The sequence below is a fragment of the Dermacentor silvarum genome, chromosome 3 (assembly GCF_013339745.2).
Source record: "Dermacentor silvarum isolate Dsil-2018 chromosome 3, BIME_Dsil_1.4, whole genome shotgun sequence".
Lineage (NCBI taxonomy): Eukaryota > Metazoa > Arthropoda > Arachnida > Ixodida > Ixodidae > Dermacentor > Dermacentor silvarum.
Window position 1 is genome coordinate 190,196,219 of NC_051156.1, and position 15,758 is coordinate 190,211,976.

The 15,758-nt window shown below is 48.2% G+C and overlaps 1 protein-coding gene across 1 annotated transcript in view; it reads right to left on the minus strand.

The window, feature by feature from the left end:
• Window positions 1-15,758, minus strand: part of LOC119446299 (uncharacterized) — a 394,554-nt gene that overhangs the window by 235,260 nt on the left and 143,536 nt on the right. Inside the window, 1 exon segment of the mRNA XM_049664068.1 lies at window positions 13,500-13,601. Coding sequence (XP_049520025.1) covers window positions 13,500-13,601 — 102 coding nt within the window.

Below are 15,758 nucleotides of genomic sequence, written 5' to 3' on the forward strand. Positions count from 1 at the left end.
GCACAGAAAGATAAGGAAAGCGCCGGGGAACGTTAGCTGTTTCTTTATTAAGTGAAGCGTAGGAATGATAAAGAGACGGGGAAACGAAAGTGGGAACGACAAACCTCCCGCTGGTGACAGCCGAACCCAGAACTTCCGCATGACGCTCGTGCGATGCCCCGCCGTCCACTTTCTTGAGTAACAACTTTGGAGCGCTAGTGAAACCCACTCGATTACACGTACGCATCCGTACACCAAACACTCAAGAAAGCAACCCAGTTTTGCACGCAAGCGCTCCTGCGAGTGTTTTCTTGCGCTCGGAAGCTGGTTACCAAGATGAATTACGAATTAGCACAGCTACAAGTTCTTCTAGACTTTCTTGGGAATCTCTGCATGTTGAGCATCGAACGGCTCAACTGAAAGGACTACTACTACTGACACGACATTTCCTACTTTTCACTTTTTGCGTTAAGCGAAGGTCTTGGACCTGGAAACTCGAGTAGAGGAAAAAAAATACTGACAAGCCTCAGAGCGCCCTAAATGATTAACTGCAATTAGCTTTTCCACGAACAATTTTCGGTTTCGTTTCCCGGGAGGAGCATTTGTCGTGAGGTCATGACACAGACGATGGCCACGTGAGAGCAGGACATTCCGACGTCATTCTGGCGCTCTCTCCATGTTTCTCGGTCGCCTGCTATGCTAGTATACTAACTGCACGTCCCGATCGAACACAATAGCTGGTCGTGAGGTGAAGCTTCCTCTGACAGAAGGACGCAGGAACTCATCCAGTGCTACTTACAGGATACCTTATACGACCGGTGAAACAAGCAACATTCCCAGGTATATGGAGGCTGGAAGCGATCAACGGCTTGAACGAACAAGGGAAGCCTCAGGCTGGAGCCAAGGTTTGGACAACGAGACTTGTCTTCGTGATAGCAACAACTCGGGAAGACTAGTCAACATGTCGAAAAGTTCGCGCCCCAGGTCGATCGAGGCTTGCCGCACTCAGCCACTTGTGGACTATCGTCGGTGCCATAAAGCGAAACCTCTGCAGTTGCGTATAAACTGAGATTATGATATACAATGGCCAGTGGTTATTGCGGTGGCCGTAGTGGTTGTGGTGGTGTTGCCACAAAAGTAGTGTTAGCCAGGCAGTCGGTGCTGTCAGCTTCACCGCAGAGATTTCACCGCTTCCAGCAACACATAAGCGCACTACGACTTCTCGTCCACGCATTCTCAGTGATGCAAAAAAAAAAAAAAAAAAATCCGAGATGAAGGCGCGACACCCACTTTCGTGCTATCCGCAGCCTTTTTGGAAGGTGCGCGTCTAGCAAGGACGTTCTCCTCCCCTGAAATTCGTCAAATAGTTTATTTCTCAGTTCTCTGTTTCCTAAAGCACCATAGTCCGATGTAATGCAACAGTACTACGTACATAGGTGCAATGGCGCGAAATAAATGAGGACAAGCAAGGTGCACATATGGCGCACCCAGCCTTATAGTATATATATATATATATCGCTTTGTGGTACCCGTCAGGTTGCAGTATGTGCACAGGATGAAATAAGCTCATCGAGTTTTGAACGCGCAACCTGATGCACGCCACTCAGAGCCTACTGGGGAGTTATTCTGTGAGAGTCCACCTATAGTGGACATGTCCACTTCGTCCGCTGCCGAAGTGCTCATTGGCTGTGGCGCCTGGCAGCTGCGGACGCCCACCTCAGCCCAGCCAATCAGAACTTCAACAGCAGACTAAATGGACATATACACTACGTGGACCCTCACAAAATACCCCCTCCCCAGGTCGTCTATTTTCAGTATTCGTAGAAGGTTTCAGTGTGGCAGGCTGACGATCTTTTCATTCATCCCACCTCGATACACCCCTTGTTCACGACACATTCGCATCGCCGAGTAACTTTTATGCAAGGTTCATTTAGCCGCCCCAACCGCCTCGCTGCCGCTAAAGAGCGGTATGTATACTATCAGGTTCCCGCAAAGCTTTCTGGGCCCGTCCTACACATATCAGGTCAGCTTTTGAACATACTTTTCTTGTCGCCCTCGGAAGAACGAAAACGAAATGGCTGCGCACAAAGACAAACGCGGAAGCAGTTGGCGGCGGGAGCTTCGATCACGGCCGCCGGACACCTGTCCGCTCCCACGGCGGTTGTTCGCCGGAGCGCCGCGCATCCCTTTCTCACCTGTGCTCCTGCAGCGCCGTCTGTTGTAGAAATGCGTACACGTTATTTCACATTGTCTCAAGCGGAGAATCAATACACGGCTCCATCGAAACGCTACGAGCATGCAAATCAGTCTCACGCTATCCCTCCCTCCGTTTTACTCCGTTAATCAAGGCAATCGCCGCAGCGCACATACCACGAACAAGAAAGAAATACGTGGACTGTCGGGTTTGCCAACAAAGTGTCCGGAAGGCTGCCTGGTTTGCCAGTTTAAATTTGTGGAACTCGTTCTCGGCCTTCATGATGATGATGATGATAATGATAACCTTAGTTGTCATCATCGTCGTCGTCGTCGTCGTCGTCGTTGTTGTTGTTGTTGTTGTTGTTAAGAAATACGTTAACTGTCGGGTTTGCCAACAAAGTGTCCGGCAGGCTGCCTGGTTTGCCGGTTTAAATTTGCGGAACTCGTTCTCGGCCTTCATTATGATGATGATGATAATGATAACCTTAGTTGTCATCATCGTCGTCGTCGTCGTCGTCGTTGTTGTTGTTGTTGTTGTTGTTGTTGTTGTTGTTGTTGTTGTTGTTGTTGTTGTTGTTGTTGTTGTTGTTGTTGTTGTTGTTGTTGTTGTTGTTGTTGTTGTTGTTGTTGTTGTTTCAACATGCGCTTCATTTCATTTCATTCACTAATGGCGCATACCCACTGCGGGGGATATACATGTATAGACCCACACACGCATTAAATGCATGTCCTCTCTTTCTTATTCTTCTTCAAGCGTTACTTAAAAGAATAATATATTAAATATAGGTAATACGTTATTGTGCAACTTTTAGCAATAATGCATTTCCATCTCCACTTAACTTTTAGTTAGGTCTGCTATAAATGCTATTATTGCTGTGACTGCTTGTACGCTTATAAAATCAGTTCTGCGGATGCTGCAGAACCAATTTTTTATATTTATGTTTGATAACAGAAGGTCCCACTTCGGTATAAAATTCGGGGACTCTTCTTGCATAATACTCTATAGTATATTGTCATTATACGGTTTGTTTCTTCTTCATCGTTAACAGATTTCTTTTTTTTTTTTTACATCAACCTTGGCATGTAGCACGATTCAAGTTCTGGAATTGGATAAGTCTCGGAGGCGGATAGTATGTGCAGGAGAAATCAAAATGAACATATTACCAATTAACAAAAGTGTCGCCTAATCACCTTTAAAACGAATTACTCTACTGCACAATAATGAAATTTACTAATTGTAGCCGGTGACTCCGAAAGTGATACCGACTTGTAACGAATTCTGTTTCGAGATATGCGTTCTTAAAGTTTGCAACGAACTGTATTGGTGTTTCAGTAATGTTTAATCTTCTATTCATGAAAAGGCGTTTTGTTAAAAAAGCAAGCGAAACAACAGCGTACTTTAACCACAAATTTGACAACGCGTATTTAGTAAGAACTGGTCGTAGTTTCAAAATTCTTTCCAAGTGGACATGCCGTTTGAAATCCATGGATTCAATCTGCATATTTTATACGCGCGGTAAAGTAATTAGCCTAAAAATTGATTAGTTATATTTTGTTGATTAATCAATTGCGAAATTTTGACTTGCACAGTAAGCTGGAGTTTTCGAGTAATCCTGCCTAATGAGTAAACTTGTGCGAAGTTTCACAGGGCGACTCTTCTTTCTTTAGATTATGTTAACATTGCACGAACACCCTCATACGAAAGAACAATAATACGCTACTGCGACCGCTACTAATAGAAACGACGACTCTTACAATTCCTACTCACCAACGTCACTCTCGTTAACATTCCTTCACCACCAGTGTTCTCGCAGCCCTCACGCTAAGAGCAAGCAGCCTCTTCAGCTGATGGAATTTCATCAGTGAAGGCAAGCTCAGCGCGCACATGTGTTCGCTGTGGGAGCTCGATGTTGTCGCAGTAAATGATAACAGAGTTGGCGGACGCACTGCTGCTGGATCCTTCTGCTTCCCTTGTTTCCTTTCTTTCGTCCTTTCTTTCTTCTTTGCACTTCCTTCACAAATTCGCGATTATCGCAAAAAGCACGTGTAGGGCAACGAGAACAGTGGATAGAGCGGAGAAATATCTCGTCCTATTGCGCGGGCGCCAATATCAAACGCTCCGAGGGAGGGGGGTTTGGACGCATGCGCAGAAAGCGCACAGGATCGGTGCCGAGGGCGGCGAACAAATTATGCTCCTTGCAAAAGCTGCTCCTACTGTCACTTGAGAAGATACGAGGCCCCAGCACGACGGTGTAGCTGCAGTTGACAGGCCGTAGAGTTGACTGCAAAACATTCACCACAGGGAACACTGGTGCTGCGAGCGCCTTCAGTTACTGTGGGAATGGTGTGCAGTACATGCATGGATTTCTCTTATCTTCGTGATCGTGGCTGCCGGCGTTCCTGTGGCGTTAACTATTGCGTTTTGTCTTTCAAAGTTATCATTTTCTAAGCACGGAAGCTGCGTATTCATGAAAGGGAGGGGGACAGCCACCCCTCCCCCTCCTCCTTTTCACCAAACTGAAACCTTCGCCCGCATGCGCAAGCGAAAGGAGTACACGTACAAGCAGTGATGCCCTCATTTCACTTAAATGACGTGTAGCTCGTGAGATAGGCAAGTAAACTTGTGGAGGACCATCAGACATGGTGAAATGAATATGCGCAGCTGTGGTCCATCTGTGGTCTATCTGTGTTTTAATAGCCTATTTCAACGCAGCAAACAAGCGCGAAAGATCGAGCAGGATGGCGAACGATGCATGCAACACTATGGGAAGCAACACGACGCAATGACTGCCATAGAAGATGGTTCAAGATCATCTGTTCTTTTATTGAGCAACGTGACACCGTATGCATTTGCAGATTTACGAGTCAACAAAATCAGTCAGCGGCAGCAATGAAGAAAATTATTGGTTCAATATTTTTTTTGCCAACCGTGCACCCGTGGCACATCGCAGTTCGCTTCGAACTCGGTCCAAACTTTGTGTGGATCCAAAATTGAATTTTTTATTGCGATAGCAATTATATGGACACTTCAACCGCATTTCTGCCGTCGGCGTCGCCGTCGCCGTGAGGTTCCGTATAGATAAAATCTTCACCGCGCGCCGTATGCCCGAGCGGAAGCGTGCGGGGACGCGCGCTATCACGGAGAGCGAACGCACTCAATCTCCCACGCGCAAGCAACGAAGCGGGAAGCGAGCGCCGGAGGGAGCGGGGGGGGGCACTTCTACTGTGCCAACAACCGCGCTCGTCGCTCGACCGCACGGTCTCTTATCTCTCCCACGCGCAAGCAAGGAAGCGGGCAGCCAGCGCCGGAGGGAGCGGGGGGGGGGGGGGGGGGGGGGGAGCGCACTTTTCCTCTGCCAGCAACCGCGCTCGTCGCTCGCCGCACCGTCTCTTATCTCCACACGGCTCTGACCTTCATGCACGCTGTTTCCGTTGAAGCGATAGACCGCACGTACCTTCGCCCGCTGCTTGCTGCCAGCGTTTTGACAGTCGTTGTCTGCATTCAGTGTGATCTATTCATGTTTGTTTGTGCGCGCTCACACCACGCTTGTTCATTCAGTTAGTAATAGTCGGGCCACATTTTCCAACGCACGCTACACATGCAATGCTGCCCGGATCGGCAGTGCAGCGCTACAGGTGTGTCCCTTCGCACGCGCTGCCCACGGGCAGCGCTTCTCATCAACACCACCGTTTCACACGCGCCTTCTCGTGGTCATCGAGTCTCTCTTCATGTCGGTCTACTTACGCCGCAGCACACCTGCTTACTTAATCAGCTCATGTTTACTACAATTCATATTGCTACCAAAGTCGCTCACCTTACATCGTATGACATTGCTGTGTTGCTATCGCATTCATTGCTTCGCCCTTAGGGCGAAACTGTGACATTTTTTTTACTAGACACTTTTTCCCAAGTCGCAGTGAGGACTTTAACGATAGCGGGTATTAGTTACATGCCTATGACAATATGTTGGCGAAATTAGCTTCTTTAGACACGATCATCTTCATTGAGTGGGCAAAAAATTTAATTACGGGGTTTTACGTGCCGAAACCACGATCTGATTAAGAGGCACGCCGTAGTGGGGGACTCCGGAAATTTGGACCACCTGGGGTTCTTTAACGTGCACCTAAATCTAAGTACATGGGTGTGTTCGCATTTCGCCCCCATCGACATGTGGCCGCCGTGGCCGGGATTCGATCCCGCGACCTCGTGCTCAGTAGCCCAACACCATAGCCACTGAGCAATCACGGCGGGTCACGGAGTGGAAGCATAGACTAACATACCGATTACAAGAGTGGCCACTCCAGCCTAAAAGCGGCCAAGCTACGCAGCTTCATGCCTTCCGCTAGAGGGCAATACAACACACCCTGTCTACAAGGGAACGCGCGTACTAGTTATCTACTATAGTAACTATTCTAGTGCACTGTACGTGTACTTGTCTATGTGGCTGTAGAAGTAGACGTTATCAACGGGATCAGCCGGCCGTGAGCGGTGCATGATAAGGCTAGTATAAAGAATAAAGCATAACGCATCGCTACAAAATATCGGCCATGGTGTGATCAGGCAAGGCGACGCTATAAAAGATGCTATAAAAGATGTGCGATAACGTCTGCGTGGTCATTGCTGGGTTCTTCTGCCAGAACGTCTGTCTGCTTGGCTGCTGCTTGGTAAGAAGGCCTTCATTAAGCTCTTTTTTTTCCCTTCATTACTTTACAAATTGTTTATGTATTTGTCACTTCAGCCGTAAGTTTACATTTCTCGCGTTGGGCTGTTCGGCGCAGAGAGCATTTTTTGTGTTACTTCGCGCATGATGTTCGTGGATTGCTTCACATTATGTAAGAAACAGCAATTTGGAATGCTGCGCACCACGTTTGCGAGAAAATCGTTTCTTGGAGCGAGAAAGTGAGTTGGCACACGCCGGTATACGCAGTCTGAATTCAGTGAATGTGTGTGAAATTGTGTGAAAGAATGCAGTTATGCTGAGGATCGTTATTCGTGGTGTGCGCAGATTGCTAGAAGCCTTTGTTACGAGCGCAGTTAGAGAGAACTTGCGAATTGAGAAGAATCTTTGTAAGCTGTGGCTACGAGGTATTCTGAATAAACACTCCTGCCTCAGCAGCGCATGCATGGCACCGAAGGTTTTTTTTTTCTTTTTTTTTTATCTGCGGCAATTGCACATGACACTTTTGGCGAAAGGGCGATGTGAAGTGCGTAGGTGAAAATTTGTGCGAAGGCGGGAGAGAAAAACATAACCAATACTTTTTTTTTCAGGTCATGCCGTCCGTAGTGAAGTACTACGGGAATTACTGCTGTGTTGCATGGTGCAGTAACAATGGCAGGATAGGGAGAGAGCGGGATTGGCTGACAACTGCAGTGAGCAGCCTTCATTCATTGTTTGCTATGCAGCCCGAAACTACCACTTAATAAGAAAGGTTAGGCTTCAAAGGACGAGCGTTGTTTTCCTCTTTAATGCTAATGCTGTCTTCTGCAGTTTTACTATTCTGCGGGGTTTTTCATAATATCGCCTGTTTATTCCTTTTGCGAAATTTATTCTCAACATAGGGCACCTGTATTGGCATGTCTAGCACTTTGCAGTGCAACTATCTTTATGTGCTTGCGTTCATCGAACGTCGCGAAAAGAAGTGTGTCATGTGCTTACTGAGAATTTGACTTGAAAATAAAATGTGTCGTCTCTTCCAACACTTGTCATGTTTATTTAAAATGTCTGCATAAGCACACAGTGGCATCGTGTGCTTGCTGCTCTGGCGGTACAGCTTTCGCTATACTCGATGCATGCAAGCAACGCGTTAAAAAAAAAAAATCGAAATATAACCTCCGGGACGAGCACTCGCACGGAGGCGATCTTGGAGGCCGTGTAATTTTTCTAATCATCAGAAGATAGCCTTCGATATTAGTTTTCTGCGGTCCCAATCTCTGAGTCTGTGTAGATTCCACGCACCCGCTAGGTGCGCTGCGAACTAAAATCGGCCGCAGGGGCCTATGGAAGTGTCCTCTCTTATCATTGTATTTGTTACTATATGGTGGAAGGGTTCTGAACGATGGCACAGGTTCCGCATAAACAGCTTCCCTGTAAAAACATTTCGCCAAAGGGACTACAATGCTTTCGCATTCCCACGTGAGTGCATCTGCCAACACATAATTGTTGAACATAAAGTGGAAAGACATGTTTAAGCTACCTAGGGACGCATCACTGTCTGATTGTGAGCCACTCGTTACCCCGGGATCACGAGATACCACTTTGTATAACCTACATAGTTTGTCAAGGTATCTACGTAGATTACTTTAAGATTATCTTTTTAAATCTTAATATTTTGAAAAAAAGCTTATGTGGCGCAGTGAAGTTGTATACCTAGCATAAATCTTCAAATCTATTTTACGCTTGAAAGAAATCATGTACTGACCGCTAATACACAACAAAATGAAGAACTGTCAGCCCTTCCACTGGGGTGGAGATGGAAGACCAGCGAAGCTGTACTATGGTGGGAATGATGTATTTCCAACTATGACTAATAAGATGTGATGATGTAATTGGTTATTTGAACTATTAAAGAATGAGAAATATATATGATCCGGTGGTTTTCATTTATTTAGTGACCACAGGGACCATGGCCTTATGGTCACTACGGTACACCGCCATAGGGTGTACGGCTAAGGTTGGCACGTTCTTCATAAACACGTCACCAACGCCGCGCGCGTTCGGTGCGAACGCGGGCAAAACGCCGCCGCTATCGACAACAATTCTACGCGTTGCTGGTGCTGCTACAGCTCCTCAGAATTTTGAGAATGACAGCCCATAAACAAATGTCATGAAACAAAACACCGGCAGCGCATGTCTTTTATGTGAAATCTTCTCAGACTGTGATTGAGTCGCCAGTTCCCCTTGCGCACGATCGCAACATACTCATTTGATGCCGCAGCTAAACGTCGCCTCCCCTCCCTCCCGTCTCATCACGGCCTTCCGCGCGACGGAAGAAGTGGCGTTTGCTCTCCGCCGTGCATTCGCTCCCCGTGAAAGCTAGAGAGCCTACATGCAACGCTGTTCCCCAGTGAAAGCGCGCGTCCCTCGCGCGCTTTCACTCCCACATACAGCATACAGCCAATGAGAGTTTTAGGGGCGAAGCTCCTTAGGGCCGAGCCTTGTCCTCCCCTCGTCGTCGTCGTCCGTAGCTCTGGTTTGCATGGAGTCCGCTAGGGGCGCTGCGGTGCATAAGGGCGTTCGTTCCCGACGCGCGCTCTCTTTCTCTCTTCAGCAATGGATGATAACGGTCGCTTCTGATTACAGCGCGCCCGCTATGGAAGAAAAGGCGAGAGTGGTGGCTCAACTGCAAGCGGAGTCGAGAGCTCGCAAAGCTGCTGCAACACGGCAACGCAGACAACAAGCGGACCCGGAGTATAGGGCGCGGGAAGCTGCAGGAAAACGGCAACGCCGGCAAGCGGACCCGAAGCTGAGGGCTCGCGAAGCTCGCGCTTGAACCGAGCCCCGGCGCCACCAACCTCAGGTAGAGAACGCTTCCAGCGTTTTGCCGCCGCTTCCCGCACTCTCGCCGCCTCTGGGTCCGCTTGCCGGCGTCGGGGGATTCACGGTTAACCGAATGATCCCTCGGTGCTTCGCCCACTCATCATCATTCACTTCGTGGATGTGCGGTCCTTTTTTTTTTTAACACGAAAGTGTTTTATGCCGGGGTCCACCAAGACTTCACTGACGTATTTCCGTCACGGATATGACGTTCTTACAATGTACACGAACATAATACAAAGAAAGAAACCAGAAGAAAAAGTTCCACAAACATGCAAAATTTGGAAATCGAACCCACGACCTCTCGGTCCGCGACGATAGATCGCCGAGCGTTTAACCCATTGCGCCACAAACGCATTTGCAGAGAGCTACACAGACGCGCCTTATATATCTAACACTCCTCCGTGTACCCGCGCTCTTGCTCGGGGCGGTGCCGCCGCCTGCGAGCAGAAAAGAGAAGTACTGCATTATGACACTAACGCGCACCGACAGTGAACGCTTCGGTGGTCTCAGCACTACGACGCCTCGATGCCAGCATTCGAAGGGACGCTGGCATCAAGAAGCACTACCAACGCCACCTAGGTGGCGTTCACCGTACTCAGCACAGCGGAGCGTGGCCTCCGCAATTAGCTCTGAAAATGTTTCTGAAGTTGATCGCGGAGGCTGCAATTACGACGCGCTGTACGCGCTGATTTGACTCGGTGACGATTCAGTTACGTGCTTTGTCTTGCGCGTTGTATTAGTGTGTCAGTTACTTGCTTCGTCTTTCGCGTTGTGCTAGCGTGTGCAGCGTAGTGCAGCTTCCATATGCACGACGGTTGCTCATGGTCATCGACGTTGGTAGTCGTGATGGAGGAGACGTGCCACCAGGCGTCAGCGTGGGTGCATCAACGCCTAAGGGCGCTTTAGCCACAAAACACCAATAGACATTATATATCAATGTGCAATAAACATTACACTACTTCTGTGAAGACACGTTTCACTTTCGTGTTCTATACCGATTCCTATATAAGAGGGATCAACCACATTTTTTTCTACACGCGGACACGACCATCGGAGACTGAGCCCTTAACAGCTTCGCTGTAAGATCGTAAAGTACGACTTCACCACAACCTACAGGCGTGATAGCGTCGGATTGTAATTCGAACATACGAGAAAAAAATTCTTATTGGGAAATGAGAAAGACGAAGTAATAGAAAAAAAAATGTCGCAGCTTCACCCGAAAGGCGAAGCATTAATTGCGATAGAAACTTAGTAGAGAGCTATACGGAGTAAGGATAGTAGTTTTATGAATAGCAGCACCAGCAACGCGCAAAACTGTTGTCGACGCCAGTCGCCGTTTTGCCCGCGTTCGCACCGAACGCGCGCGGCGTTGGTGACTGTTGCCAGTGCCTCTGCGGGCGGCTCGGAGGTTTTCGACGAGATCAGAACGGGAAACTCGTCGAGCAGCGTCGGAAGTCTTTACCACCTTCTTGCGTCGCAACGTTTTTATATAAATGCGCATTTGGTGCCGCAGCTAAACGTCGCCTCCCCTTCAGGGAGCACGGCGCAGAACGCGGGTTTGTTTCCCCCGTGCGTTCGCTCCCCGGGAAAGCGCCCGTCCCTCGCGCCCTTTCACTCGCACATACAGCGTCCGGCGCGCGGCGACGATTTCATCGCCGTTGACGTCATACGGAACCTCACGGCAACGCCGACGGCAGAAATGCTCTTTGAGTGTACATATAATTGCTATCGCAATAAAACCCTGATAAGCAGCCAGGGAACTTTGAATGCTATCGCGTTCCACTCATAAAGGCGAAGCTTAAGCGTCCTCCAATTCTGATGGTGTTTAATATACGAACCGAACCCGATAACGCTATCGCGTTCCACTCTTAAAGGCGAAGCTTAAGCATGCTCCAATTTTGAGTGTGCCCTTGCGAACATGGACTATACCCATTTTAAGATTCTGGCTAGTACCATCTCGAACCAATCTGCTTTGCCGGTAGCCATTTCATGCTTACATCTGCTCTCGATTATGGGAGAACCAGCATTATTTATTGATTTGCGCACTTTGTAGGTATTATTCGGACGAAAAATGTGGACCAACTTCGTAGGCAGAGCAGTTTAACACAGCCGAATCTTTGTTTCAGATCCAACCCGACCAAACAGACATGAATAAAGACAAATATTTGACAGTACCAGGTGGTATTTCCTACAAGAGCGACCACAGTAATATATATGTATGTATGTATATATATATATATATATATATACAAGTGTCGGATTAACGCATTTACATATTTTTTTTCCGCTCGCACGATTGTTGAATGGAATTTGGAAAATTCTGATGCCTCCAATTTTGTAATTTTCTTACGAGTGTTCAAAATATGCTTTGAAACATGTCTTTTTCTTATCTTCTTTCGCAATTCCTTGTACTGTTTGTCGAGTTCACTGCCGCTGCTTGCGTAAGTAGAACATGTACTAGACGTCAGGCGAAGCTGTACAATAAGTGTTCAGAAGCCGGGCACAGTGCTGAAACCCTCGCACTTGAGCGGGCACTAGAGCGGACACTGAGACCTGTCGAATTGAAGCATTTCAGCAATGCTCTCATTACTTCTGCACCGGGGACGCGTACCGCGATGGCCCAAGACACTTCGTTTCTAAACGCGGTCTTGAGACTAGCCGCATAGTTGGATACAAGTCACCAATCAAGGTCGTCCTCCACCGGGATAAGGCTGAGAGTGCCGTCACAAATGTTTGATATGCCCAGTGCTGGGCGCTACGCCTTGTCTGTTTACTTAGAAAGAAATATGCTAAACGCCAAGTTGATCTCAGACGTTCAACGTTTAGGCACCCTCTTCAGACGAAAAATAAAAATAAACATAAATCTACGGATGAATTAAAAGACAAATTCAGCAGGCTCCAGTCAATCGCCGCGCTAAGCAGCTCCATTGGAACATACCCGTTGACATGACCTAGCAATCCCAGTCACACAACCAAACGAATGTTTACATAAGTAACGCTCAAGATTGGTCTTCACTTGAACGCCACCAGTGCAATATTGTCTCGTGTTGGGCTGCTGAGCACGAGGTCACGGGATCGAATTCCGCCCACGGCGGCCGGATTTCGATGGGGGCGAAATGCAGAAAACACCCGTGTACCTAGATTTAGGTGCACGTTAACGAACCGCAGGTGGTCCAAATTAATCCGGAGTGCCCTACTACGGCGTGCCTCATAATCAAATGGTGGTTTTGGCACGTAAAACCCCATAATTTAATTAATTTTATTGTCCCTTCATTCCCCTGCAAGCGGACAATTTCATCCCAAGCTTTGCTTTCGTTTCCCAGACTTCCAGCGTCATGTCAAAGGAGTCGTGACGATGACCGTGACGTCACAAGCAGTCGTGGTGTTACAAGGACCGTGATGTTACAGGGACCGTGATGTTACAGGGATATCCAGCTACCACCTTTCTCGTCACAGTTTAGCGCAGGAAAACGTCAGCTCAGGTCTAAAGGCCCGTAAGAATGCCCAAACAATTTTTTTTCGCTGATACTGGAGTTCATGCAAATCTCAGAACTGTTAATTCGCCGAAGTTTAGATGAACATATTCAGAAATTTTGTAAGGCTATTCAACGGATGTATAGGAGCCCGTCCCCATTGTAATTAATTAGGGGCTTTGGGATTAAGCAACACATTCGTTAGTACGGCTCTCTGTCAGTATGTATGGACGTCTATACTCTAATGATATAACAACAATATGAGTTGAAACGAATTTAACTGCTAGAGATATTGAGGTTCGGAGAGACGTACCCTTGCCCTGTGTTCTGCCCCAGAGAGTCTTGTGGACGGCGGCCGCAGTTCGGGGACCGCCGACCTCCGCTCGGCCGCCTCCATGTCGGCCCAGCCGCCGCCCTGCGTAGCAGAGAAGAAAATTCAGAATCGATGCAACATGAACTTGAACATGCACAATTTCACGCACGTCAATAATGACAATATGTGCCGAAATACTAAAGCCCCCCCCCCCCCCCTTCCATATGCCGTAACCATAAAGCCCCAAGTACAGCGTAACAAAGAACTATGACGTGTTCAGCTGTAAAGGCGCTAAACTGCGTGAGCAGTGACATGTGGCGATACGGAGAGCAATGCCGATTTCGATAACTTCGGCCGAAGCGTACAATGCAAAGAAGCAGTCAGACGAGGAAGCGTCGGCTGCGTGGCCAACGAGCGCTCCACTCCGCTTTATACTGTTGCGCGCTATGTCACAAAACACGGTGAAGAAGATCGCGCCAGGTATAGGAAACAACCGTAGGCAACACTACAGCAGAGGCATCGTGGTGTGTGGAGGAGCTCTTTGTAGATTTATTTTTACTAATGCCAACACAAAAGACACCTAGGAGGTTATATATATATATATATATATATTATATACAGGAAAGGTAGAGAGGTTTACCGGAGCAGAGGCGCTCTATTCTGCTACTCTGCACAGGGAAAGAGGGAAAGGCAGTGAAAGTATCGGAATAGACGACGATAAGGAGCAGAGGAGTGAATGCTTTTGTGCATTAAACGGGGGCTTTACTGGAGCCACTCGTCTAGTTTCGTGTCATGCAGGGACTTCAGAAGCGCTTTATAGAGAGATAGAGAAATTTATTTAGGATGATCATGATGGTGAGAACGGCGGTGCGGGAATGTAAGAGGCTAACAGCAGGCACCACTCTTCAAAGCCTTGAGTTCGTTCCGGCGTTGCGTAGAAACTGTATAGTGATCGGTTCTGTTGCTATTGTCGCGCATCTAGGTTGGGTTTAATAGAAATGCGAGGCCACAGGCACAAACACACTTTCTCTTTCAATCCCTCTTACCCTTTCCCCAGTGCTGGGTACCCCACAGGGCTCAGCCTGGTTACCCTGCCTACCTTTCCTCTATGACTTTCTCTCTCTCTCTCTCTAGAATAACGCAATTGTTTTCTTTCTTTCTTTTTTGTAAGAGAAGAACGCTTCCTCATTGGCTCGTTGTAGTGGCTCGCTCAACGTTCGCTACCACGACTCACCGTCGCGCAAACCGCCACAAGGTCATGAAACATTTTACGAGCGAAATACTGCACCGGAGATTTCGTCCCCTATTAAAGCTTCACGCCACATCAACTTTGACGACGCTGCGAGATTTTGGATAGAAACGGAGTTTCGCGTACGCCGTGTGCCAACGCGGGCACGGCTATATACTACACACGGGATCTCTTTCATTACGAACGTATAAAATAAGGCCGTAGGGCCGGAGCGACTTATTGCGGCCCGAACGTAAGACAAATGATCCTGGGCGCATGTTGGAAAACAACCCGTTAGGCCGTTGGCGACGTCCGCCAGGGCCCCCGGTGCACACACCGAGGGCGTGTTTGAATGCGGACGCGTAATGATCACGTCCGAGCAGCTCGTATGCTCAGTTCGACCAGCTCTGCTCCCCCCCCTATCCCTAATACTGCTTGCGCATATATATTTAGACGCACTGGCTGGAAGCTAAGTCTGACTCGGACGTGGTTTGTGCACGGAAGCGATACGTAAACTGCCTTGCCCGTACTTGGAGCGACCTGTAATTATCTTCCAACTCGCTCGCGCGGTGGGGTGTGTGTATTTTTTTTTTTTTTGCGTTGTTCTGCGTGTGCGTGCGTGTCCGTGTAGTGCGAGCGCAACTATGCGTGTGACTGTGCAAGTGTGTGCCGGTGCTTGTATGCTTGTGCTGTGTGGTTGCGTGTGAAAGGTTGTGCTGTGTATGCCTGCAAGTTCGTGTCGTACGTGTGTGTGTATGTGGGTGGGTGCATGCGTCTATGTTCGTGTTCTGTGCGCGATTTTGCGTGCGCTTGTGTGAGTTTGTGCGTTTATGTTCGTTCCTTCGTTCATTTGCTCGTCTGTTTAGCGCATAGGCGCGTGTTTGTGGTGCATTTGTGCGCGTCTGTCATCTGTGCCATCGTGCACGTAGCTTGCTTGTGTAAGTGTGGGTGTCTTGTTGTTGACGCATACGTTTGCCGCTCTTGCCGGAGGACGTCAATGACACGGAGAAGTCGTTGGCTCGGGTGTGGGG